The following is a 27249-nucleotide window of genomic DNA, read 5'->3' as shown; positions in this document are numbered from 1 at the left end:
GATCAGAAATCAGGACATTCACTGATGACTGCACAATGTTCAATACCATTAGCAATTTCTCAGATACTGAATGCAACAAGATCTGCTTGGGCTGAAAAAGGGCAAGTGATATTTATGCAACACAAATGCCAGGTAATGACCATTTCCAACAAGACAAAATCTAACCATTGCTCATGGAATACAGGGAGACCTAAACATTGGATACAGAACTAGCTCAAAGGTAGAAGACAGAGGGTGATGGTGGAAGGTTGTTTTTCAGATTGGAGACCTGTGACTAGTGGAGTGCCACAAAGATCAGTGCTGGGTCCTCTACTTTTTGTCATTTATATAAATGATTTGGATGTGAGCATAAGAGCTATAGTTAGTAAATTTGCAGATGATACCAAAATTGGAGGTGTAGTGGACAGCGAAGAAGGTTACCGCAGATTACAGTGGGATCTTGATCAGAGGCGTCAATGGGCTGAGATGTGGCAGTTGGAGCTTAATTTAGATAAATGCGAGGCGCTGCATTTTGGGAAAACAAATCTTAGGGACTTAATGGCAAGGTTCAAGGGAGTGTTGCTGAACAAAGGGACCTTGGAGTGCAGGTTCATAGCTCCTTGAATGTAGAGTCGCAGTTAGATAGAATAGTGAAGAAGGCGTTTGGTATGCTTTCCTTTATTGGTCAGAGTATTGAGTACAGGCATTGGAAGGTCATGCTGCGGCTGTCTTCAGGACATTGGTTAGGCCATTTTTGGAATATTGTGTGCAAATCTGGTCTCCTTCCAATTGGAAAGATGTTATGAAACTTGAAAGGGTTCAGAAAGGATTTACAAGGATGTTGCTAGGATTGGAGGATTTGAGCTGTACGGAGATGTTGAATAGGCTGGGGCTGTTTTCCCTGGAGCGTCGGAGGCTGAGGGATGACCTTATAGAGGTTTATAAATTTGAGGGACATGGATAGGATAAACAGACAAAGTCTGTTCCCTGGGGTGGGGAGTCCATAACTAGAGGGCCTAGGTTTAGGGTGAGATGGGAAAGATACAAACTTCTTCATGCAGAGGGTGGTACTTGTATGGAATGAGCTACCAGAAGAAGTCATGGAGGCTAATACAATTGCAACGTTTAAAAGGCATCTGGATGGGTATATGAATAGGAAGGGTTTGGAGGAATATGGGGTGGATGCTGGCAGATGGGATTAGATTGGGATATCTGTTGGCATGGACGAGTTGGATCGAAGGGTCTGTTTCCGTGTTGTACATCTCTATGACTCTAAAGCAGAGCAGTGGTGATATCCTAGGGTCGAAGTTTGTGGTGCTGGAAAAGCATAGCCGGTCAGGCAGCATCCGAGCAACAGGAGAGTCAACGTTCCAAGCATAAACTCTTCATCAGGATATGAAATCCTTAGGGTCAGGTCAATATTAATATCTCAGTCAACGTGGTCCACAGGATTATCATAAAGCAGAGCAGGGAAGATACCCCTGAGTCCAGGTCAATGTTAAGAACAGCAGGGGTGATACCCCTGAGGCCAGTCAATATTAGCATCTGAGTCAACATATCCCACAGGATTATCATAAAACAGAGCAGGGAAGATATCCCTGGGTCCAGGTCAATGTTAATCTAGCACTTGCAAATAAATCTGTTGGACTATAACCTGATGTTGTGTGATTTTTCACTTTGTCCACCCCAGTCCAACACCAGCACCTCCTCATCAATATTGGGACCTTGGGTTCATGTCACATTACAGGTGACCACCATTGCACTATACACACACACACAGATACTCCTACACACACACACACACTCTCACACACACAAAGGCACTCCTATACACACATACACACAGACACACATATACACAGACGCGCAGACACCCACACACACCCTTACAGACACACACACTCCCACACTCACACATGCACCCCCTCACAGACTTAAGACACTCTGCACTCACTACACACACACACACACACACACTTTCTCACACTCACAAACCCCAACCCAGACAGACACACACACACAGACAAAGACCCACATGCACACATATGTTTTGTGGGGTGAATTTGTACTTGCAGGGTTACATTGTATTTTGCTCAAAAACTGCATGCATTCATGTAGACCTCTGAGCTCAAAAACTGCATGAATTAATGTAAAACTCTGTTATCTCACTTTTTAGATTAGAATCAATCTAAACATCATGGCATAGACAGAGAACACAGGGGTGAAAATGTGTTGCTGGAACAGCGCAGCAGGTCAGGCAGCATCCAAGGAACAGGAGAATGCTCCTTGGATGCTGCCTGACCTGCTGCGCTTTTCCAGCAACACATTTTCAGCTGTCACCTGGTGTTGTGTGATTTTTGACTTTGTACACCCCAGTCCAACACCAGCACCTCCTCATCAATATTAATCGTGTGGATGACGTGAGGTGGGGCCTGGCCTTGACGTGCTGACGTTATCGCGCCGGGTGCTTGCCTGGACGGACCCAAGATGGCGTTTACTTTCGCGGCCTTTTGTTACATGTTGGCGCTGCTTCTCACCGCTGCACTCATATTTTTCGCCATTTGGCATGTGAGTTACGAAAATGATATACGATTTTATATCTGTTTCGAGTTTTAAAAGAGCGTCCAGACTTTTGCTAAGGCGATTTCTGCTGACTCGGAGGGGGAGGGGAGAAGCTGATGGCGGTAGATTTGCCGGTTGGCCCTAGTTATCAGGCCCGAGGCCGGCACTGAGGGAGGGTGTCCGGGCGGTCCTTCCGTACAAGGAGCCCATTTCTCTCTTTCTCACGAAACCTCTGAAATATCTTCTCAATCCGGTCGTTTTATTGAAAACAATAATCATTTCTAATGCTCTTGCTCTCTTTGAATACATTCAGAGAATTGGGTTGATTGTTGCCAGACTATTCAATTGTTGTCAACATACTGATTAATTCCGTACCGCATACTCAAATTTTGCCAAGTGTAAGGGTGGTTATTACAACTTTTTGATGCATGCAATGTATTTTTCATTTCGCATTTAAAATCCTTAGTAGAAAGAGTGGAATATAATAAAGATTACATTGGATATATATTTTTTAGTTTGATGAATAATCTAGGTCAAACAGTTTGTGCAATTGCAAATGAAGAAATCCACAATTAAATTGCGCCCTTATGCGATGTACTGTTTTTCAGATTATAGCATTTGATGAACTGAAGACTGACTACAAGAATCCTATAGACCAATGTAATACACTCAATCCTGTAAGTGAATGAGATTATTTTAAATATTTATGGCTAAATATTTTGCTTTATATCTAGACTTCCAGTTTTTTCTACTTAGAGGACTTTTTATTTGAGTCTATTGATTCACGCTTTCTCTGCTTTGTATTCTGACTGTTATTAATCTGCAATGATCTTGTCAGCTGTCATACTAACATTCTTTCAATCTGCTTTTGTCATTTTTTCGGCACAAAGACAGTTGTAAAGGTCAAAAAGATTAAAAGAGTCAAATTGGCATTAAAGGTTCGTACTAACTTCTAGTTAAAATGCCTTTTGTTTTAATACCTTTTTCCTGGAGGTCATATGTGAATGTCTTTCAGATCATAATTGACAATATATGGGGTAAAATGAAAACCTGTTCACATTTTCAAAGAAATTGGCTTAGTACTGCATTGGAAAGAAAACCCATAGTTTCGGGGTGTTACAATTACATTTTAATTTGTAAACCACACTGTCAGGGCTGATTGTATCATCAAATAATTTAGGATTTGGAATCAGAAATCATTTTGAAATTGAAGCATGCAGTGTGTGTTAAACTTTTACAAGCTCAACTGTTGTAATTTTTAACAATGTAATAAATCCTTTGGAATGGTTAAAGAATCTCAACTTCAGTTGCTTAAGTTGCTTAACTGAAAGACTATTGTAAATGACCCACCTGGCATCATCAAGCATATAAGCACGTTCTTGTGCATAAAGTGGAACGTTTATTGTTGGTGATCAGTATTTATCTCAATATTGAGATTTTGGTTGGCAATCTTTCAATGAATAAAAAGATACATTGAGAATATATATTAGTTAATTATTGAACAGTCATATGGTCAATTCTAATCATATATGCTAGCAAAATGGCAACCTTTTAATTTGTAGTTTATTGGCTGAAACACTATTCACAAGTCAAAAGAATTGTAGAATAAGGGTCAGTTTGGCAATATTCATTCATCCAGCCATAAAAACATGTCAAGTTCTCCTTTTCTGCTCATAATTGTGATCTGCAGTTGTTTCTTCAAAGAATCCTGAGTGTTTGCCTCCCTGCCTCTATCTGGAGTTTAATTCCATCTGTTGCATGACCTATGTTTGCTTTAACTTTATTGCTGGAACAGCACAGCAGGTCAGGCAGCATCCAGGGAACAGGAGATTCGACGTTTCGGGCACAGGCCCTTCTTCAGGAATGAGCAGAGAGTGTTCAGCAGGAGAAGATAAAAGGTAGGGAGGAGGGACTTGGAGGAGGGGAGTTGGAAATGTGATAGGTGGAAAGAGGTCAAGGTGAGGGTGATAGGTCGGAGTAGGGTGGAGGCGGAGAGGTCAAGAAGAAGACTGCAGGTCAGGAAGGCGGTGCCGGGCTGGAAGGATCCGGCTGAGACAAGGTGGGGGGAGGGGGGATGAAGAAGCTGGTGAAGTCCAAGTTCATCCCCTGCGGTTGGAGGGTTCCCAGTCGGAAGATAAGACGCTCCTCCTCCGACCGTCGGGTTGTTGTGGTTTGGCGGTGGATGAGTCCAATGACCTGCATATCCTCGGTGGAGTGGGAGGGGGAGTTGAAATGCTGTGCCACAGGTTGGTTGGGTTGGTTCGTCCGGGTGGCCCAGAGGTGCTCCCTGAATCGCTCCGCAAGTAGGCGGCCTGTCTCCCCAATATAGAGGAGGCCACACCGGCTGCAGCGGATGCAGTAGATGATGTGGGTGGAGGTGCAGGTGAATCTGTGGCGGATATGGAAGTTTCCCTTGGGGCCTTGGAGAGAAGTGAGGGGGGAGGTGTGGGCGCAAGTGTTGCACCTCCTGCGGTTGCAAGGGAAGGTGCCGGGAGTGGTGGTTGGGTCGGTGGGGGGGTGTGGATCTGACAAGGGAGTCGCGGAGGGAGTGGTCTCTACGGAAAGCTGATAGGGGAGGGGAGGGAAATATATCCTTGGTGCTGGGGTCTGTTTGGAGGTGGCGGAAGTGACGGCGGATGATGCGCTGTACATGGAGATTGGTGGGGTGGTAGGTGAGGACCAGTGGGGTTCTGTCCTGGTGGCGGATGGAGGGGCGGGGCTCAAGGGCGGAGGAGCGGGAAGTGGAGGAGATGCGGTGGAGGGCACCGTCGACCACGTCGGGGGGGAAATTGCGGTCCTTGAAGAAGGAGGCCATCTGTGTTGTACGTATTTTGAACTGGTCCTCCTGGGAGCAGATGCGGCGGAGACGAAGGAATTGGGAGAATGGGATGGCGTTTTTACAGGGGGCAGGATGGGAGGAGGTGTAGTCCAGGTAGCTGTGGGAGTCGGTAGGTTTGTAGTAGATGTCCGTGTTGATTCGGTCGCCTGAGATAGAAACAGAAAGGTCTAGGAAGGGGAGGGAGGAGTCCGAGACTGTCCAGGTGAATTTGAGGTCGGGGTGGAAGGTGTTGGTGTAGTGGATGAACTGTTCAACCTCCTCGTGGGAGCACGAGGTAGCGCCGATACAGTCATCAATGTAGCGAAGAAAAAGATGGGGGGTGGGGCCAGTGTAGTTGCGGAAGATGGATTGTTCCACATACCCTACGAAGAGGCAGGCATAGCTGGGGCCCATGCGGGTGCCCATGGCTACTCCTTTTGTTTGGAGAAAGTGGGAGGATTGGAAAGAAAAGTTGTTCAGGGTGAGGACCAGTTCGGTCAGTCGAAGGAGGGTGTCGGTGGAAGGGTACTGGGTGGTACGGCGGGAAAGGAAGAAGCGGAGTGCTTTGAGTCCTTCGTGATGGGGGATGGAGGTGTACAGGGACTGGATGTCCATGGTGAAGATGAGGCGTTGGGGACCGGGGAAGCGGAAATCCTGGAGGAGGTGGAGGGCGTGGGTGGTGTCACGAACGTAGGTGGGGAGTTCTTGGACTAATGGGGACAGGACCGTGTCGAGGTATGCCGAGATGAGTTCGGTTGGGCAGGAGCAGGCTGAGACGATGGGTCGTCCGGGGCAGTCAGGTTTGTGGATTTTGGGCAGGAGGTAGAAATGGGCGGTTCGGGGTTGTGGGACTATGAGGTTGGAGGCGGTGGATGGGAGGTAGACCATCTCCCAGACCGTCCATAACCTCATCACCTCAGGGGACCTCCCATCCACCGCCTCCAACCTCATAGTCCCACAACCCCGAACCGCCCGTTTCTACCTCCTGCCCAAAATCCACAAACCTGACTGCCCCGGACGACCCATCGTCTCAGCCTGCTCCTGCCCAACCGAACTCATCTCGGCATACCTCGACACGGTCCTGTCCCCATTAGTCCAAGAACTCCCCACCTACGTTCGTGACACCACCCACGCCCTCCACCTCCTCCAGGATTTCCGCTTCCCCGGTCCCCAACGCCTCATCTTCACCATGGACATCCAGTCCCTGTACACCTCCATCCCCCATCACGAAGGACTCAAAGCACTCCGCTTCTTCCTTTCCCGCCGTACCACCCAGTACCCTTCCACCGACACCCTCCTTCGACTGACCGAACTGGTCCTCACCCTGAACAACTTTTCTTTCCAATCCTCCCACTTTCTCCAAACAAAAGGAGTAGCCATGGGCACCCGCATGGGCCCCAGCTATGCCTGCCTCTTCGTAGGGTATGTGGAACAATCCATCTTCCGCAACTACACTGGCCCCACCCCCCATCTTTTTCTTCGCTACATTGATGACTGTATCGGCGCTACCTCGTGCTCCCACGAGGAGGTTGAACAGTTCATCCACTACACCAACACCTTCCACCCCGACCTCAAATTCACCTGGACAGTCTCGGACTCCTCCCTCCCCTTCCTAGACCTTTCTGTTTCTATCTCAGGCGACCGAATCAACACGGACATCTACTACAAACCTACCGACTCCCACAGCTACCTGGACTACACCTCCTCCCATCCTGCCCCCTGTAAAAACGCCATCCCATTCTCCCAATTCCTTCGTCTCCGCCGCATCTGCTCCCAGGAGGACCAGTTCAAAATACGTACAACACAGATGGCCTCCTTCTTCAAGGACCGCAATTTCCCCCCCGACGTGGTCGACGGTGCACTCCACCGCATCTCCTCCACTTCCCGCTCCTCCGCCCTTGAGCCCCGCCCCTCCATCCGCCACCAGGACAGAACCCCACTGGTCCTCACCTACCACCCCACCAATCTCCATGTACAGCGCATCATCCGCTGTCACTTCCGCCACCTCCAAACAGACCCCAGCACCAAGGATATATTTCCCTCCCCTCCCCTATCAGCTTTCCGTAGAGACCACTCCCTCCGCGACTCCCTTGTCAGATCCACACCCCCCACCGACCCAACCACCACTCCCGGCACCTTCCCTTGCAACCGCAGGAGGTGCAACACTTGCGCCCACACCTCCCCCCTCACTTCTCTCCAAGGCCCCAAGGGAAACTTCCATATCCGCCACAGATTCACCTGCACCTCCACCCACATCATCTACTGCATCCGCTGCAGCCGGTGTGGCCTCCTCTATATTGGGGAGACAGGCCGCCTACTTGCGGAGCGATTCAGGGAGCACCTCTGGGCCACCCGGACGAACCAACCCAACCAACCTGTGGCACAGCATTTCAACTCCCCCTCCCACTCCACCGAGGATATGCAGGTCATTGGACTCATCCACCGCCAAACCACAACAACCCGACGGTCGGAGGAGGAGCGTCTTATCTTCCGACTGGGAACCCTCCAACCGCAGGGGATGAACTTGGACTTCACCAGCTTCTTCATCCCCCCTCCCCCCACCTTGTCTCAGCCGGATCCTTCCAGCCCGGCACCGCCTTCCTGACCTGCAGTCTTCTTCTTGACCTCTCCGCCTCCACCCTACTCCGACCTATCACCCTCACCTTGACCTCTTTCCACCTATCACATTTCCAACTCCCCTCCTCCAAGTCCCTCCTCCCTACCTTTTATCTTCTCCTGCTGAACACTCTCTGCTCATTCCTGAAGAAGGGCCTGTGCCCGAAACGTCGAATCTCCTGTTCCCTGGATGCTGCCTGACCTGCTGTGCTGTTCCAGCAATAAAGTTTCAACAAACAAAGGTTGACTCAGTACTGGTGGAACACCGCTGGTCACAGACTTCAGTTTGAAAACAAGCCTTCACCATCACTCCTGTCTCCTACTGTCAAACCAGTTTGTATCGAATTGACAAGCACACCCTGAATCATATGTCATCTAACTTTACTCATTAGTCTACCATGTGGAACGTTGTCATAGGCTTTACTAAAGTCCATATAAACGATGTCTACTGCTCTGCCCTCATCAATCTTTCGGTTACCTCCTCAAAAAATTCAATCAAATTTGTGAGATAAGGTTTCCCTCCGACAAAATGATGTTGACTACCCCTAATCAGTCCTTGCCTGTTCAAATGTATGTAAATCCTATGTTTCAGAATCCCCTCCGACAACCTACTCACCACCAATGTCAGGCTCTCAGATCTATAGTTCCTAGGTTTCTCCTTACAGCCTTACTTAAATAAAAGTACAACATTAACTACCCTCCAGTCCTCTGACACTTCACCTGTGCTTGTAGTTGACACAAATATTTCTGCAATGGCCCACTCAATTTCTTCCCTAACTCCCCTCAGGTCTGGGATACACCTGTATGGGTACTGGAAACCTATTAACCTTTATGCTTTTTAAGACCTCCAGCATTTCCTCTTCTATAATGTGAACTGTTTTCAAAGCATCAATATTTATTTCCCCAACTTCTCCATTTCTTTCTCCACAGTAAAAGCTGACCCGCAATATTCATTTTGTATCGCTCCTATCTCCTGACGTTCAGCACATAAATAACTTCATTGATCTTTAAGGGGCCCTATTCTCTGTCTTGTTGCTCTTTTGCTTTTAAAGTACTTGTAGAATCTTTTTTGATTACCCTTAATCTTATCTGCCAAGGCTATCTCATATCCCTTCTTTGTTCTCCTGATTTCCCTCTTTAGAATTCTTCACACTGTTTATACTCTTAAAGAGAAATTCATTTTATCCCCATTTTCTTTACCTAATGTATGATTCTTTTTTTATTGACTAGAACCTCAATATCTTTATTGATCCATTGTTCCCTACTCTTATCAGCCTTACCCTTCATTAACATCAATGTAATGCCTCTGAGCTCTCATTATCAAACTTTTGAAAGCCTCCCACTTTCCACTTGTCTCTTTACCTGTGAACTGTCTATTCCAATCAACTTGTAAAAGTTCTTGGCTAATTAAATTTGCTTTACTCCAATTAAGAAATTTAACTTTTATGCTCATCCTTTTCCATAGCTATTTTAAAACTAATAGAATTGTGATCACAAGACCCAAAGTGATCCCCTACTAACACTACAGTCACTTGCACTGCCTTATTGCTGAAGAGAAGATTAAGTTTTGCTCCTTTTCTGGTAAGTGCAGTTACATCATGGCAAAGAACATATTTTTGAACACATTTAACAAATGCTTTTAACACTATGGCAGTCCCAGTCGATGTTTGAAAATTTAAAGTCCCCTACTATTACAACTCCATTATTCTTTCATGTATCTGAGATCGCTCCACATATTTGCTCCTCAATTTTCCTTGACTCTCAATCCCATAAGGTGATCATCCCTTTCTTATTTCTGATTTATGCCCATATAGTTTCACTGGATGATCCCTCAGAAATATCCTCTCTAATTACAGGAATAGTGTTTTCCTTAACCAGAAACACCACTGTGCTTCCTCTCTTGCCTCTCCTATTTTTCCTGGTCTGGTAGTATATTGCAGGAGTAGCAAACAAACCTTGTTGTAGCTAGTTATGAAATTGAATTCAATAAATTTGAGTCACTGCCAGAAAATAACCAGGAATTAGCTAGTTTTGAGAAGATTTCTAGCTCAGGTTGAGGTTCTGGATGTAAGTTTGCTCACTGAGCTGAAATGTTCGTTTTTCAGAGATTTCGTTACCATACGAGGTAACATCATCAGTGAGCCTCCGGTGAAGCACTGGTGTTAGTGACCTGCTTTCGATTTGTGTTTAGGTTTCCTTGGGTTGGTGATGTCATGTCCTATGGTGATGGCATTTCCTGTTCTTTTGTTTGGAGGGCGGTAATTGGGGTCCAAGTCGGTGTGTTTATTGATCGAAATCCAGTTGGAATGCCATGCTTTTCGGAATTCTCGTACGTGAATCGGTTTGGCAAATCCCAGGATGAACGTGTTGTCCCAGTTGAAGTGGTGTCCCTCTTCATCTGTATGTAAGGATACTAGTGAGAATGGGTCTTTTTGTGACTAGTTGATGTTCATGTATCCTGGTGGCTAGATTTCTGCCTGTTTGTCCAATGTAGTTTAGATTAGATTAGATTAGATTACTTACAGTGTGGAAACAGGCCCTTCGGCCCAACAAGTCCACACCGACCCGCCGAAGCGCAACCCACCCATACCCCTACAACCTAACACTACGGGCAATTCAGCATGGCCAATTCACCTGACCCGCACATCTTTGGACTGTGGGAGGAAACCGGAGCACCCGGAGGAAACCCACGCAGACACGGGGAGAATGTGCAAACTCCACACAGTCAGTCGCCTGAGTCGGGAATTGAACCCGGGTCTACAGGCGCTGTGAGGCAGCAGTGCTAACCACTGGGCCACCGTGCCGCCCACGGTGTTTGTTACTGTTCTTGCAAGCTATTTTGTAGATGACATTAGTTTTGCTTGTTGTCTGTATGGGATCTTTCAAGTTCATTAGCTGTTGTTTTAGTGTGTTGGTGGGTTTGTGGGCTACCATGGTGCCAAGAGATCTGAGTAGTCTGGCAGACATTTCAGACATGTCTTTGATGTAGGGGGAGAGTGGCTAGAGTTTCTGGACGTGTTTTGTCTGCTTTAGGTTTGTTGCTGAGAAATCACCAAACCACGTTCATTGGGTACCCACCAACTCAAGGAAATCTAAACACACACATAGAAAGCGGGTCACTAACACCAGTGCTTCACTGGAGGCTCACTGATGATGTTACCTAGTATGGTGATGAAACCTCTGAAAATTAATCTTCTAGCTCAGTGAGCAAACCGACATCCACAACCAGGAATCTTCCCAGATTAGAAGTTTTAAAATTCAGTCTGCCCTTTGTGGAGGAGAAATTGCAGTCTCTATCTGTTGTTCTAGACTGTTGATGAATCTTGTCTCACACTATGTAACAAAGTCATTTGTGTGGGTGGCACGGTGGCACAGTGGTTAGCACTGCTGCCTCACAGCGCCAGAGACTCGGGTTCAATTCCCACCTCAGACGACTGACTGTGTGGAGTTTGCACATTCTCCCCGTGTCTGCGTGGGTTTCCTCTGGGTGCTCCGGTTTCCTCCCACAGTCCAAAAAATGTGCAGGTTAGGTGAATTGCCCATGCTAAATTGCCCATAGTGTTAGGTGAAGGGGTAAATGTAGGGGAATGGGTCTCCGTGGGTTGCACTTCGGCGGGTCGGTGTGGACTTGTTTGGCCGAAGGGCCTGTTTTCACACTGTAAGTAATCTAAATCTAAATAATATGGAGGAGTAGCAAATATCACCTTGTCAAAGTTCTTCATTCACTCGTGGGCATTGCTGGCTTGACAGCATTTATTGTCTGTTCCTAGTTGCCCTTGAGAAGATGATGGTGATCTGCCTTCTTGAACCACTGCAGTCAATGTGCTGCAGGTAGACCCACAGTGCCCTTAAGTGAGGGAAGTACTGTGTTTTGACCTGCTGTCTAAGGATGTTTTATGATTTCTGCAGTGCACCTTGATAGTACATACCGTTGCTACTGTGTGTCTGTGGTGGAGGGAGTGGCTGTTTTGTCATGGATATTGTCAAGCTTCTTGAATGTTGTTGGAGCTGCATCCACCTAGGCAAGTGAGGAGTATTTCATTATACTCCTGACTTGTGCCTTGTAAATGGTGGACAGACCTTTGGGATTCAGGAAGTAAGTTACTCACCGCAGTATTTTTAGCCTCAAATCTACTCTTGCAGCCACTGTATTTATAGAATAGAATCCCTACAGTGTGGAAACAGACCCTACGGCCCAACAAGTCCACACTAACCTCTGAAGGGTATCCCACCCAAACCCATTCCCCATTAGTCTACATTTACTTCTGACTAATACACCTAACCTACACATCCCAGAACACTATGGGTAATTTAGCATGGCCAATTCACCTAACGTGCACATCTTTGCATTGTGGGAGGAAACTGGAGCACCTGGAGGAAACCCACGCAGACACGGAGAGAATGTGCAAACTCCACACAGACAGTCGCCTGAGGTGGGAATTGAACCCGGGTCCCTGATGCTGTGAGGCAGTAGTGCTAACCACTGAGCCACCGTGCCACCCCATGGTGAGTTAGGATGTCATGTTATGGCTGTACAAGATATTGGTGAGGCAGTATTTGGAGTACTGCATACAGTTATGGTTGCCTAGTTATTGGAAGGATGTTATTAAACTGAAGTGGATGCAAAAAAGATCTAGAAGAATGCTACCAAGATTGGAGGGTTTGAGTTATAAGGAGATGCTGGATAGGCTCAGACTTTTTAATCCCTGAAATTTAGGAGGCTGAGGGGTGACCTTATACAAATTTTGTAAAATCATGGGCATAGGTAAGATAAATAGCTAAAGGCTTTTCCCCAGGGTAGAGGAATCCAAAACTAGAGAGCGTAAGTTGAGGTGAGAGGGGCAAAATTGAAGAGGGACCGTTCACACAAGAGGTTGGTGTGTGTGTGTGTGATATATAGAGTGCCAGAGAAAATGGTACAGGTGGGTACAATTACAACATTTAAAAGACATTTAGACATGTACATGGATTGGAAACGTTTAGAGAGATATGGGCTAAATGCAGGCAAATGTGACTAGTTCAGTTTGGGATACCTGGTTGGCTTGGACGAGTTGGGCTGAAGACCCTGTTTTTGTGCTATATGACTCTACATAGTGAGTCCAGTTGAATTTTTGATCAATGGAAACCCCCCAGGATGTTGTTAATGGGGGATTCAGTGATGGTAACACCATTGAATGTCAATGGGCAATAATGAGGTTGTCTCTTATTGGAGATGGTCATTGTCTATCATTTATGTGGCGTAAAATGTTACTTGCTACAATATCCAACATCCCCCAAGAATATATAGGAAGAAACTTGACATATATGAAACTAAACCACCTGAAATATATTCCAACAGTGTCAATCATTGAATTCTACTGCAAGTACTCCTTCAAGCCACTCATTGTCCAGATTTAGACATATCTTTGTTCCTTCAGTGTTGCTGGGTCAAATTCTGGAATTTCCACCCTGATGCCATTGTGGTATACCTACACAAATGGACTTTAACGTTTCAAGAAGGCAGTACCATCTCAGGGTCAGCTAAGGAAGTAAATGATGGCTCAGGAAGTGATCATCCTGTGAATGAATAAAAGATAGCTTCTAATTTGGTAGAACCTGTACTAACTGCCAATTTCCATTTTTCTGGTGTAAAGCTGTCTATTAAGACAGGTAACCAAAATTCCATGCTGCTATGCTCTTTCTCAAGCCATATTTTTAAAGAAAAGGATTGTTTGGAAGTAACCATTTCATTCTGAAAAGTTTAACTGATTTTGGCTTACGATCAGAATACCATGAAAATCAAAGACTTCTGTGTGATTATTGGTGCATGGCAATAACTTGGAATATGATATGTACTTTTATGCTAAGGCTCTATATTAAGGCTGCCTTGGGGCTGTCTATGGATTAGTAGAACCCAAAGTTAAACTTCTGATGATATGGACTTGAATCCCACCATGACAGATTATGAAATTTCAATGCAATAAAAGCTTAATGGTGACCGCAGTTGTAAAACTCAACTGGTTTACTATATCCTTTAAAGTCCCAGAGCAAAAATCATTCTCAAGTTGGTAAACACACCCCACGTGGGTACTCTAAAGGTGACTGAAAAGTGGAATGATTAAAACAGGTATAGTGGGGATAGAGGATAAAACAGATTGAAGGAAGCTTTGCTCTCCAGCTGATTAGTAGTATCAGACTTTGGAATGTTTGATATTGAAATTAGAGCACAACATAACAAAAATATTCCACTTGCTGGAATTGATATCCTTCATGTGAGCATAAAATTCTCCTTGACGTATTTGAATGAGAAGAATGTGTTCTACGTTTAAAAAATATTCTAAATGTTTCACTTCTCTTGCTTTCTCCCCTCTGTCCTGTATTCTTAAAGTGTTGCTTTCAATTTTTTACTTTAAAGAAAATTGAAGCATGTAGCCTTTTTGTTCCTGAGCTACAAGTCCTGCCAACTCAATCTTCGAAGTTTGAAGATTGACATGATTTTAGGCCCATCAGCTCTTGACACAGGTTTTTCCTTTTGTCAAATTTGAAATGGGATCATGATTGTGCCTGGATGAAACAGTGCTGTAGGGATTAAAGGACTTTAAATGATTGCAGTATTAAAGTCTACATTTATTTTAACTATTTTAGAAAATAACATCATAATTTCTAATTTCTTAAACTTGCATGTCACGTGGCTGCTGCATACCTTGCTTTTTTCCAAACTGGTATTCCTGCTCATGCTTTGTAATATCTATGGAATTTGTATGGGATTGTTTTTTTGGAATAGTTCTGCATCATGTGTTGCACCCATTGTTCTGAATGCATCCCTGTCAATAAACGTGCAGCTTGGACAGGATATGTAAATGTTTATTCGAAAGATGGATTTGTTCATTACCCCTAAGATTCCTTGAAGTTTGTTTTTGTCTTTATCAGATGTGAACCAATTTATTTTCCCGTATTGTAAGCAATGCTGGGGAATGACACATTTTGCATGAAAAATGAAATAAAGGCAGTGTAAAGTTCTTTCAATTCTTGTGGTTTTGAGACTATTACTTTGGTGACGATTGGTGCTGGATTATGCTTAGTTTTATGGACTTTCATTCATTAGAAACTTGATTGAGAAAATTAGAAAATTGAGATTATTCAAATATTTACTTGGAACCTTTTAGATGCGGAAAAATTCAGTCCATTGCATAGGCTGGATTTGAGGTCGAGTCTCCAGATGTAAAACAATGATAGTTTACGGGGCATCATTACATGGCCCACATATGTGGAATTCCTGAGGACTGCTTACTAAATATCTATTGCTTTAATAACTGATTTGTCCTAGAGGAGTTCTAATAATTTTTAAAAATCCAAGGGGTGTTTTTTTGCTTTGGTGCAAAAGCAAATATAATAAAACATGCTGACTTTAAGTTTTTTTTCCAGCTGGTACTTCCTGAGTATCTCATCCATGCCTTCTTCTGTGTCATGTTCCTATGTGCGACAGAGTGGCTTACATTGGGTGTCAATATGCCTTTGCTGGGCTACCATATCTGGAGGTAAGTAACTGATGTCTGCAGTTTTCTACTGAAGGTATTTTAAGCATTTCCTATCGAAAAGATAATTGAAATTATGTTAAATGAGCAACACTGTTCCTGTAGCTTATTTGTTGTATTTTCCTTTCAGTACTGCATGCCTTTACCTGAAGTCTGGCACACAATCTCTCTTATCTATAAGCACATTCACTTTGTAATACAGAATATACGAGGAGAAAGTGAGGCCTGCAGATGCTGGAGATCAGAGCTGAAAATGTGTTGCTGGAACAGCGCAGCAGGTCAGGCAGCATTCAGGGAACAGGAGAATCGACATTTCGGGCATAAGCCCTTCTTCAGCAAGAAGGGCTTATGCCCGAAACATCGATTCTCCTGTTCCCTGGATGCTGCCTGACCTGCTGCGCTGTTCCAGCAACACATTTTCAGCAATACAGAATATACATTTTGCTGAGAAGAGAGTGATGTTGCTGAAATGTTTTGCCTTGAATTCATCAGGAGAAATCCAAGAATACTAAATTTCAAATACCCTCTAATTTATATTGTAAGAGAAGAGATGTCTTGGGAAAAAAAACAGTGGGGAACTATAGACTTCCCAAGCTTAGAGGCAATTCTACAAAGGTGCAAGGCTTGAGCGTATTTGTTTTATTTGGAGAATGTCTCCCTGCGTATTAGTATGTGGCAGTTCTAGCAAGTGTAAATCAAGTATGGTGCATATTTGACAGACTATCCTAAATTCCCTTTAGTTGAAGGGTCATTAACAAGGAGGCATAATTTTAGGATGAAAGAGGTTTAGATGGGATTTAAGAAAAATTGTATTCGCCCAGAGGGTGGTAGGAAACTGGAATGCACTGCCTGGGAGGGCAGTTGAGGTAGGAAACGTTTGAAAAGTTCTTGGATGAGGACTTGAAATATAACATAAAAAGCTATGGGCTAGGTGCTGGAAAATGGGCCGAGTGTAGAATTAGGGTAGTCTTGTGTCTTGGTGGATCAAAGGGCCCCATCCCATTGTATGACTCTGTGATCCTAAATTGGTGCTTAGTACAGTGAGTAGTGCTCTTGGGATTATTGGGCAACACATGCCAAATCTCAGAATCACTTGTTTTGTTACACTTTTTTTGTTAGTGTGGGATAGATGAATATATTCTGTCCTGTGACTCATATATAAATAAATGAACATGCTTATTGATTTGATTAGAAAATTGTTGGAAAAGGGGACCCATATACATAACATTGTACCAGCAATGAAATTCAGACACTCTTGCTTAAACATATGGTAAGCAGAACGTTGTTAGTGGAAAATGCCACTTGTTTGGTGTCAGGCAGATTGATTAACCTGTTGGTCAAATTCCTTGGGATGTTTTATGTTTCAAGGTAATGCAAAGTAGACTTTTCAGGTTCAAAAGTAGTATTCTTCAGCCCATTTGTGTGAAATGTGACAGTCATCTGATCAGTGTCACCTACGAAATAGCTTTGATATGCTCTATGGTCATTGGCAGTCCCTCATAGACGAGGATCATTCTCCTCCACTCTTAAGAGCAAGTTTGTAGGTGGCTGTAAAGACTGATGTGACTCTTTATCTGTGTCGAGCATTCAAGGTGATCAAATGGCTCCAAGATTTCTGATCAGACCAATCTTAGTGTGAAGCACTATACAAATCTATACAGATGTGTATATATTGTGAAGGTAGGCTTCTGGCTGACAGTAGTGAAGAACTCATCAGTGGATTTCCCAGTTGGCCTTGTTTCTACAAAAAAATCTATTTTTATGATGGAATGAGCCCTAATAACCTAAATCTCTCTAATTTCTAATACAAAAGATGATTGGTACATGATCTTTGAATCTGGCTAAGGATTTCCTTACATACCATAATGCTGACCACTCATGCCTAAATTCACTTCTGAGTTGAAGCAGTTTATTATGCTCACTTCTCTGTTAATTGAGAAGTCTGCCAATGGGATTTTGACTATCTTTGTATGTTCGGATTCATATTAGCACAGCATGCTACAAGATTTATCTTATCAGCAATCTTGTAAACAGGGGCCCTAGCCATTTGCTTATGTTACAAAAATAAAATGCAGCAAGATGGGGCAAAGATGGCAAAACCTTCCACTTTTGGACCTGAGAAATCCCAATCTACCTCTTATTATTCTGGGAAAGTATCTCAAACATTTGAACAGGATTAAGAAGTTGTTTCAGGTTGCTGTTTCCACTATGCAGTGATTACTTGAGTGGTATTTCCCACTAAGTGGGTACTGACATCAGTCAAAAAAAGCGCTCGGCCTGCCACAGAATTGAGCTGCCTCATGGATACATTTCAGTGCTGGTACAATGCCAATATATAGATTGTATATCCCAGTATTTGGATGTCCTTTTTTTTTTGTTCATTCATGCGGTGTGCGTGTCACTGGCTCAGCCAGCATTTATTACCCAAACCTTGTTGCTCCTGAAAAAATAGCTCCTTCAGGACACACTTCAGTATACTGAATAATCCATAAACAATCAAGTTGTTCTGTAGTTACATACATGATGTGTGAAACATATATGTCATATGCAGAAACATTTTCACAGCCATGGATTCATAACTATTTAGATTGTAGGGAGGATAGTGTACACCTCGTGAACTTTGTTAATTCTAATGGTTTGATGGAATACCTAAAATGGTTGATGCACTGTCTTGCTGCATTGTCTTTGGATTTCTGAATTTTGAGCATTGAAGAGAATAGGCCAGTTTGCTCAACAATGCTGACACTTCTATAAATCTTCTGAAACTTTAAAATGAAACCTATCGCATCTATTTAATTTCCCATGGGAAATTATCCAAATAAATGTTCATGATCCTTCAGAGAATTAAGCAAACTCCAGGATATTTGTTAATTCCTACATTTTAAGTATTTAGTCTTAGTTGGGTGACTGTTTCCAGTGCAAGATTCACTTAATGCTGTGGTGTACTATTGCTTTTGTTAATGTTGAGTTTTTGCTAAAGATTTTGGAATTGAGTAATTGGAATTGAACAATGCAAATAACAGAGTCAGAGTTCAGTACTTTAAAATTGATATAGTGAATTTGAAATATGTAGTTTTAATTTTTTTATTTTGATTTCTGCATTATGTTGATATTATCTTGCCTACCACTGTAGAGGAAAGATGTAGGGTGCAATGTATGTTGATAAGACCAGAAACGTTAACTGTATTTTTCTCTTGGATACTGATTACTTTGCTTGTTTCAAAGACTCATGACCCTCTGAGAGAAAAAAAGTTATCCTAATGTTAGGTTCCCTTCTTGAGATTCTTACATGCTTGATACAACTGTAATACGCTACTTGCGGAGCATTTCAGAGAACACCTCTGGGACACCCGGACCAACCAACCCAACCACCCTGTAGCTCGACATTTCAATTCCCCCTCCCACTCCACCAAGGATATGCAGGTCTTTGGACTCCTTCATCGTCAGACCACAACAAAACGACGGCTGGAGGAAGAACGCCTCATCTTCCGGCTAGGAACCCTCCAACCACAAGGGATGAACTCGGATTTCACCAGTTTCCTCATTTCCCCTCCCCCCACCCTGTCTCAGTCAAATCCATCAAATTCAGCACCGCCTTCCTAACCTGAGATCTTCTTCCCGACCTCTCCGCCCCCACCCCAGTCTGACCTATCACCCTCACCTTGACCTCTTTCCACCTATCACATTTCCGACGCCCCTCCCCCAAGTCCCTCCTCCCTACCTTTTATCTTAGCCTGCTGGACAAACTTTCCTCATTCCTGAAGAAGGGCTTATGCCCAAAACGTCGATTCTCCTGTTCCCTGGATGCTGCCTGACCTGCTGCGCTTTTCCAGCAACACATTTCCTACAACTGTAATACGCCAACTTCTGTGAACTGCCACGATTTATTTCAGCAAGCTTTGGAGGATCACTTAACACTCTTCAAGATGCTTGCGGAGCGTGTCAAGCGAGGCTCCCTGGACAAGGTTTCCTCCCCGTCCTCTCTTTATACAGAGTTTTGCACAACCCACTGCCATTCCCCCATAGTCACATGCCACCTAAAAACAATGTAAAGTGATTAGGGTATTTCCAGAAACAGCATGCGGTTAGGGTACTCCTTAAACTACAGCATTAACAGAGTATGATTAGATTGTCACCTCCTGCCTGCAAGACTGAAAAACACACACTCCCCGGGACATCCAATTTCTTACATGTCAATAAACAAATTAACCCTTTAACATCTCACTTTTCTCTACCTCTTAATTCTAAACTGTATTCCTGGTTCTAGTCTCTCCTATAAAGGCAATATCATTTTAGCAACTATATTGTGAAGTCCTCTCAGATCTTGTATTTTTCAGTAAGATCAGCTCTCCTTCTTGTAAGCTCCAGAGATACATGTCCAGTCTGACTAGCCTTTCCTGATAATGCCCCATTTCAAGCATCAGTTGAGTGAACCTTTTCTGAGTGACTTCTAATGTATGTCATTTTTTTAAAAATCAGAAGGCCAAAAATTGTGCACTGTAATCCAGATAAGGCCTCGCATGCAAAACATCCCTCATTTCGTATTCTATTCTCCATTTAATAAATGATAACACTGGTTACCTTTCAAATCATTTGCTGTACCTGCACACCAACCGTTTGTGACTCATATACTAGGGCATCCAGATTTCCCTTGACCTCAAAGCTCTACAGTTTCTCTCCATTTAAACAATATGTTGCTTTACTGTTCTTCCTGCCAATTTGAAATAGTTAATATTTTCTGACATGTTCATATTCTATTGTATACCCATACGTTTAACGATCGTTTTGCAGACTACTTAAGATCTCTTCACAGTTCACTTTTCTACCTTCTTAATGTCATCAACAAATTTAGAAACTATCCATTGTCCCTTTATCCAAGTCATTGACAGAAATGATAAAAAGTGAAGCCCCAGCTTTCCAAGTCATATCTGGCCAACTTGGAAGTGACCCTTTTATACCTACTGTTTCCTTAGTGACCAATCCTCTGTCTGTACTAATGTTATTCCCAACACCATGAGCTATGATTTGGTGTAGTAACCTTTGTGTCACCTTATCAAATGCCTTCTGGAAATCTAAGTGTACATATTCTTAGATTGACATTTGTCTCCACTGTTACTTCCTCAAAGAACTCCATTAACTAATTAATTAATTAATTAACTAACTCCATTATTCCTGAAGAAGGCCTTTTGCCCGAAACGTCGATTTCGAAGCTCCTTGGATGCTGCCTGAACTGCTGTGCTCTTCCAGCACCACTAATCTAGAATCTGGTTTCCAGCATCTGCAGTCATTGTTTTTACCTCAATTAACTAAGTCAAACATGACTTCTCTTTCATAAAATTGTTTACTCTGCCTGATTTACATTGAGATCTTCCAAGTGCCTTACCATAACCTCCTTTAAAGAAAACATTGGAATCAATCTGACAAATGTGGCCTGTAAATTCCTGTTTTCTGTCTCCTTCCTTTCTTTAATTAGAGAAATCATTTTCTTCATCTAAAGTTCTTTCAGTTAATGTTTCGCTTTAACTTTGCTTGTTTAAAAAATGACAATATATTTGATTTACATTGAGAGTTTCTATTTAATATTGTTTGCTAACCTATCTATTCTATAGATTGTCTGCTTTTAAGACCCTTTCCCAATGCTTCTGCAACCATATTTATTTCCCCTGGCCTTGTCTCATCCTCTTGTCCCTGCCCTCAGTCCCTCTTTATCCAGCTAAACCACCACCAGATCTCTGTCCTCGTCTGTAAAGTCTGTGCTGTCTGTTTCTGTCCTGGTTACCCATCTGGGCTTGCACTAAAGTCCTCGAGGTAGAAGTTTTGCAATACAAGTATATGTAGTTCTGCCTGCATTATCAGCTGGTTGTGTACTTCGGAGCAGTGCTTCCAGTTAAACCTGTTGGATTATAACCTGGTGCTGTGTGATTTTTAAGTCTGCCTGCATCAACAATGTCTGCCACTAGATGGTGTGTGTTGAACTAAAACTTTACCTGTGTACTTTTCATATAGAGTCATAGAGATGTACAGCACGGAAGCAGACACTTCAGTTCAACTCCTCCATGCCGACCAGATATCCTAAACTAACCTAGTCCCATTTGCCAGCATTTGGCCCATATCCCTCTAAACCCTTCCTAATCATATAACCATCCAAATGTGGCTCAGTGGTTAGCACTGCTGCCTCACAGTACCAAGGTCCCAGGTTCGATTCCAGCCTTGGGTGACTGTCTGTGTGGAGTTCACACATTCTCCCTGTGTCTGCGTGGGTTTCCTCTGGATGCTCTGGTTTTCTCCCACAATCCAAAGATGTGCAGGTCAGGTGAATTGGCCATGCTAAATTGTCCGTAGTGTTAGGTACATTAGTCAGAGGCAGGTGGGTTACTCTTCAGAGGGTCGGTGTGGACTTGTTGGGCTGAAGGGCCTGTTTCCACACTGTAGGGAATCTAATCTATCGAGAAGTAAAAACGGCTCTTTAAAACTGAATGAAAGAATAAAAGGTAGCCCTTGAAATGTTGTAATTGACCAGCCTCCCCAACTACCTCGAGCAGCTCACCTACTGTATTCACAGCGCTTATATATTGTATTTCTTTAAAATGAAATAAATTTTAAATGCTTTTTTATTAATTAATTTATGTACACCATTTCAATTTAATGATTTGAAGTTTTCTGCTCCGAAGTCCTGAAGTGCCAAACTGTATATATTTTATTTTAGATTTAGTGATTTATTTTACAAGTTGTATTAGCTAGGAATATGATACTGCACACAGGTTACAGTATTTCAACCTGTATGTTGTTTTTTGTTTGCAAAAAATATTTGTAAGGACCTAACTCTGGCCAAGGCCTAGTGGTATTATTGTGAAACTATTAATTCAGATACTAATATTCTGGTGACCAGGATTTGAATCCTGCATGGAAGTGAATTTGACTTCAATTTTTGAAATAAGTCTGGAATTAACAATCATTTGATGACCATGAAATTAATTATGATTGTTGGCTCTCAAATGCCCTTCAGGGAAGGAAATCTGCCATCCTCACCTGGTCTGGCCTACATGTGGTTGACTCTTAACTGTCCTCTGAAATAGCCTAGCATGTCACTCAGTTGTATTAATCACTATGAAGTGTCAACTAAGAAATGACACTGGACAGACTACCGAACGTCAGCTTAGACACTGGAAATGACTGCAGCAAAAACAACCCTGTTGACCCTGCTGAGTCCTCTTCACTAACACCTGGTGGCTTGAGCCAAAACTAGGAGTGCTGTCTCACAAACTAGTCAAGTAGCAGCGTGACATTGTCTATAAGGTATCATTCTTTGAATATGGCTCTGTCTCAGACACCATCATCGTCCCTGGATACGTCCTGTCCCACCAGCAGGACAGACCCAGCAGAGGTGGTGGCACAGTGGTATGTAATCGGGAGGGAATCGCCTTGGGAGTCATCAACATTAACTCTGGACCTTGTGAAGTCTCATGTTTTCAGGTTAAACATGGACAAAGAAATCTCCAACTGTTTACCATGTATCCATCCTCCCTTGAATCAGCACTCCTCTACGTTGATCAACACTTGGAGGAAGCACTGAGGGTGCAAAATGTATTTTGGGTGGGGGATTTTAATCTCCAATACAAGAGTGGCTTGCCAGCAACACCAATTGATCTATTCAGGTCCTAAAGGACAATGTTGCAGACCAGGTCCAGCAGCTTTTAGTTCTGATAATACTTTCAATATCATCTCATTTTCTTCCACTTTTTAAGTACCTGTAGAAACTCTTACTGTCTGTTTTTAAATTTATGTCTCTCTCTGCCTTAGCTTTTTTTTAAATTCTATCCAACCTCTGACTTGATTTTTGCAGAATTATATACTTTTTCTTTCAATGGGATACTATCTTTTCTTCCCTTAAATAATAACTTACTGTATTATTTTTGGGATCAACTGTTCCTTAGAAATGTGCGATCTGAGACATTGTCTATAAATGGATACTATTATTTGATTAAGTTCAAAAAAGTAGAGAATTCCAATATTGTCTTTGCAGCACTGTAGCTTTGTACCATTTTGCATTACCAAAACCAAATTATATCCAAAACATTTTTCTAATTTTATTTAGATTTTCAATCAAGGTACTATAAACCATTAAATTAATTTGTGCAATGACATGACCTGAATTTGATACATTGTCCATCAAGCTAATTTTATGGGTCTGCCTTATTTGGTATCAAGTATTATATGAATGATCTGGAAACAGTCTGTACTCCATTTTTGGCTTGCTTATTTGTTGATCACTACATTTGATAACAGAAATTGACTCTTTTCCACGTTTCATTTATTTGCAGGTACATGACTAGACCTATAATGAGCGTTCCAGGTCTCTACGACCCTACTACTATTATGAATGCAGATATACTAGCATATTGTCAGAAGGAAGGGTGGTGCAAACTAGCATTTTACCTGTTGTCTTTTTTTTACTATCTATATGGGTAAGTTGGTATAGAAATTAATTGTTTTAGAAATATTTTCTCAGCTTTACCACTGAGATTTATCTGCCATTAAGTTTTTAGAATGACCTTTTTGAAGTATAAAACTTAAGGTGTTGGGTTTCATGTTTTCAGAGTGGGATATTTTTTCAATTAAGAAAATTGGATTAAAAAATAAAACTGACACTGCATGTTGAAGGCTGTAGATGATAGGATAAAATAAGCAATAATTGCAATATGTCTGTGGAAGGAGGAAGAGAAAGCAGAGGAGTTGCTTCATTTGAAAACCTTAGGAAATGAACAGCAGTGGGAGACTATATATATGGTTATTCAGTCTTAAGGGTGAATCTGCAGAGGAGACTAAAAGGATATAGGAAGCAAGCTAGGAATTAAGAGTGAACTAGGTGAGAAGGTTTAGGGGTAAGTAGTATTGACAAAATAAAGATAAAAATGTTTGTATTGAAGAGGAGGAGGTTGGGAACATAAAGTGAAAATAATCTTCTATCCAGTACAGAAGAGTCAATAGGTGACAGAAGAGACTCTTTTTAATCTCTTGGGATGTGGTGACATGTAGAATACTGACCCAGCAGTGCTAAAATAATGACGATATATGTCCATGTCAGGGTCATGTATGACTTGAAGGTGTTGGTGTTTATCCAACATTGTGCTCGTTTCTGGCAGTAGACATCACAGGGGAATGCTGTCCTATTGAAGTAACCTTGATGAGTTGCTGTAGATGATGTGTATGCTGCCACAGTGCGTGTATAGTAGATTTTGTGTCTTGTGCTTTCTAGTGCCTATCTAATGCAGATATAACGAACAAAGAAAATTTACGCCCAGGAACAGGCTCTTCGGCCCTCCAAACCTGAGCCGATCCAAATGTACTGTCTAAATCAGTAGGTCAATTCCTACGCATTTGTATCCCTCTGCTCCCCACCTACATATGCATCTGTCCAAACGCATCTTAAATGACTCTACTGTGACTGGCTCTACCATCTCTGCTGGCAACGTGTTCCAAACGCCCACTACCCTCTGTGTGAAGTACTTGCTGCGTGTATCCCTCTTAAACTTTCCACCTTTCACCTTGAAAGCATGATCTCTCGTTATTGGATCCTTCACCCTGGGAAAAAGCTTGTCGCTATCCACCTTGTCTATACCCTTCATGATTTTGTAAACCTCAATCAAGTTTCCCCCCTCAATCTTCTTTTTTCTAGTGAAAATAAACCTAACCTACTCAATCTCTCTTCATACCAGGCAACATCCTCGTAAACCTTCTCTGCACCCTCTCTAAGGCGTCCACATCCTCTTGGTAATGTGGCGATCAGAACTGTACACAGTATTCTAAATGTGGCCAAACCAATGTCTTGTACAAATGTCATGTGTTATTAAGAAATAATCTATGAGAAGTATGCACATTCTGTGGCTAACTAAGTACTTGAAGAATAAAATCAAATGGAAGTAAAATGTTTACTGCAAAGATTAGGTGAAACAGAAGTTTGGGGACATTTTAGAAACCAGAAGAGGTTGATTAAGAAAATGGAAGAGGAGAATTAAGTTGGAAAATGAGCACAAGATAGCAAGAAATAATAAAACCGAGATTGAGCTTCTTCAAGTACATATGGAGGAAGAGAATTTCTGAAGCACATTTCTGAAGCAAAAGATTAGATTACTTACAGTGTGGAAACAGGTCCGTCGGCCCAACAAGTACACACCAACCCTCTGAAGAGCAACCCACCCAGACCCATTCCCCTACCAGGATTCAAAAGTTATAGATGCACCTGTGAATGACAAAGCACACTGAAATGGTTGAATGACCTGCTCCTCATCCTGGTGTTCTTATTTATAACTTCAAACAGAGTAAGGGTCATAACCCTTTAGGTGAAGGATTAGAGGCGTCCCTTAATGTGTAGCAGCAAATATTCAAGAGGTAGGAAGGATGGGCATGGAATGCATGATTGAAAGGACAGTTTGAAGACAATAGGAGGGATACCATTCATACTGGAGTCCAGAGATCAGTGTGTGTTAAATCTGACTACAGCAGTTGATTTGGTTACTTTGAAGTCAATTCTGTGATCTTATTTAATGTTGACAAGTTTACTATATTAGGTGTTTTCACAATTTTGTTTTGCAGAATGATCTATGTGTTGGTGAGTTCTTAAATAACATTTGTGAGATCCAGTGAAATTGTTTACTCCCTGCAAGAAACAGAAGGATAATGGTTTTTCAAGAACTTGGGGCCCATCAACACAACATGTAGTTCACCAAATATGAATGGCTTTGTATGTATATAGATTAAATGTTTTTCCCTATGTTTCATGGACATTTTGCCCCCAGGGTTTTTTAGTTTTCTGCCTGTAGAAAAAATTATTTCTGCAGTTTGCCTTGATCCAAAACTCAAGAATTAAGTTTGTACTTTATGTATGAAATCACTAATCTCAGATTATGTTTTAAAATGTAACATTGAATCACACTCCTATTTGCTATTTACAGGTATATTATGTAAACAATTATGTAACTTGGCTCAAATATCTTGTGTCCAGTTAAAAATAAAAGACCAGAGAAATCTGGATATAGTTTGAATCCCTAAAACTCAATGGATATTATTTACATTTTTAGTAAAATGAACATTTTATTGTTTCTTTTGGATTGTGCAAAACAGAATTTAAGTTTAACGCACAGAAAAATTATGGAAATAACCTATGATAGTCAGTCTTTACAGAGTACACAGATTAAAGTTCTTTTTACACAAATGGGTCCCTTTCCCATGCAAAATAACATTTATTTAAAAATGTTTTAGCTCTAGTAATGGTGCCAAAGTACTCAATGTTGATTTGACTGACATATTTATGTAGTTTTTATGTACTCACTACATAACGTATTTGGTTATTTTGAGCCTTAGTGTAGCAGTTGTTCTAATTATGATTGAGGTTCAAATAAAAAACTCATTTTTCATAATAGCTTTTGTTAGTTGGTGCACTCATCACTAGATGTAGTGTTTATCAGCTATGTTTACTTTTCTGCACAAAATCCTACAAATAAAAAGCTAGGAAATAAATGAACAAATGTTAAAAATGTGTGCTGAAAAATGCAACATTTAATGTTTAGGTGAACCATGGGAAACGTCAGTAATGAAATAGTAATATGGAACCTCTTGAGTTGTGTTTAAAACTACATTACAAATATTCCTGTTAGCAAATTGAGGCTGATGCTTTTTAAGAATGGACACATAACATTTTATTGCAAAGGTACAATTGTAAATGAAAAAACTGATTAAAGACTTTACCAACCCATTCCTGTA

At 42.2% G+C, this 27249-nt stretch overlaps 1 protein-coding gene across 4 annotated transcripts; it reads left to right on the top strand.

The window, feature by feature from the left end:
• The first annotated feature begins 2393 nt into the window (after positions 1 to 2393).
• cnih1 (cornichon family member 1) lies at positions 2394 to 27241 on the top strand. 4 transcript variants are annotated; one of them, XM_087989864.1, is made up of 7 exons: positions 2394 to 2547; positions 3150 to 3218; positions 3432 to 3479; positions 15380 to 15492; positions 23811 to 23954; positions 24762 to 24847; positions 26083 to 27241. In XM_087989864.1, exons 1-6 carry the CDS (start codon positions 2467 to 2469, stop codon positions 24841 to 24843), a joined length of 537 nt encoding a protein of 178 aa, XP_087845990.1. In that variant the 5' UTR covers positions 2394 to 2466; the 3' UTR covers positions 24844 to 24847; positions 26083 to 27241. The 4 variants fall into 4 exon arrangements, with proteins under 4 accessions (XP_087845990.1, XP_087845992.1, XP_087845991.1 ...); XM_087989866.1 differs by lacking the exon at positions 24762 to 24847 and having other exon boundaries at positions 2395 to 2547; XM_087989865.1 differs by lacking the exon at positions 3432 to 3479 and having other exon boundaries at positions 2396 to 2547.
• Positions 27242 to 27249: the final 8 nt, after the last annotated feature.

The sequence above is a fragment of the Chiloscyllium plagiosum genome, unplaced genomic scaffold (assembly GCF_037043375.1).
Source record: "Chiloscyllium plagiosum isolate Xiang-an unplaced genomic scaffold, Cpla_swu_hap1 HiC_scaffold_8, whole genome shotgun sequence".
Classification (NCBI taxonomy): domain Eukaryota; kingdom Metazoa; phylum Chordata; class Chondrichthyes; order Orectolobiformes; family Hemiscylliidae; genus Chiloscyllium; species Chiloscyllium plagiosum.
This window is presented reverse-complemented; position numbering and strand designations above follow the sequence as displayed.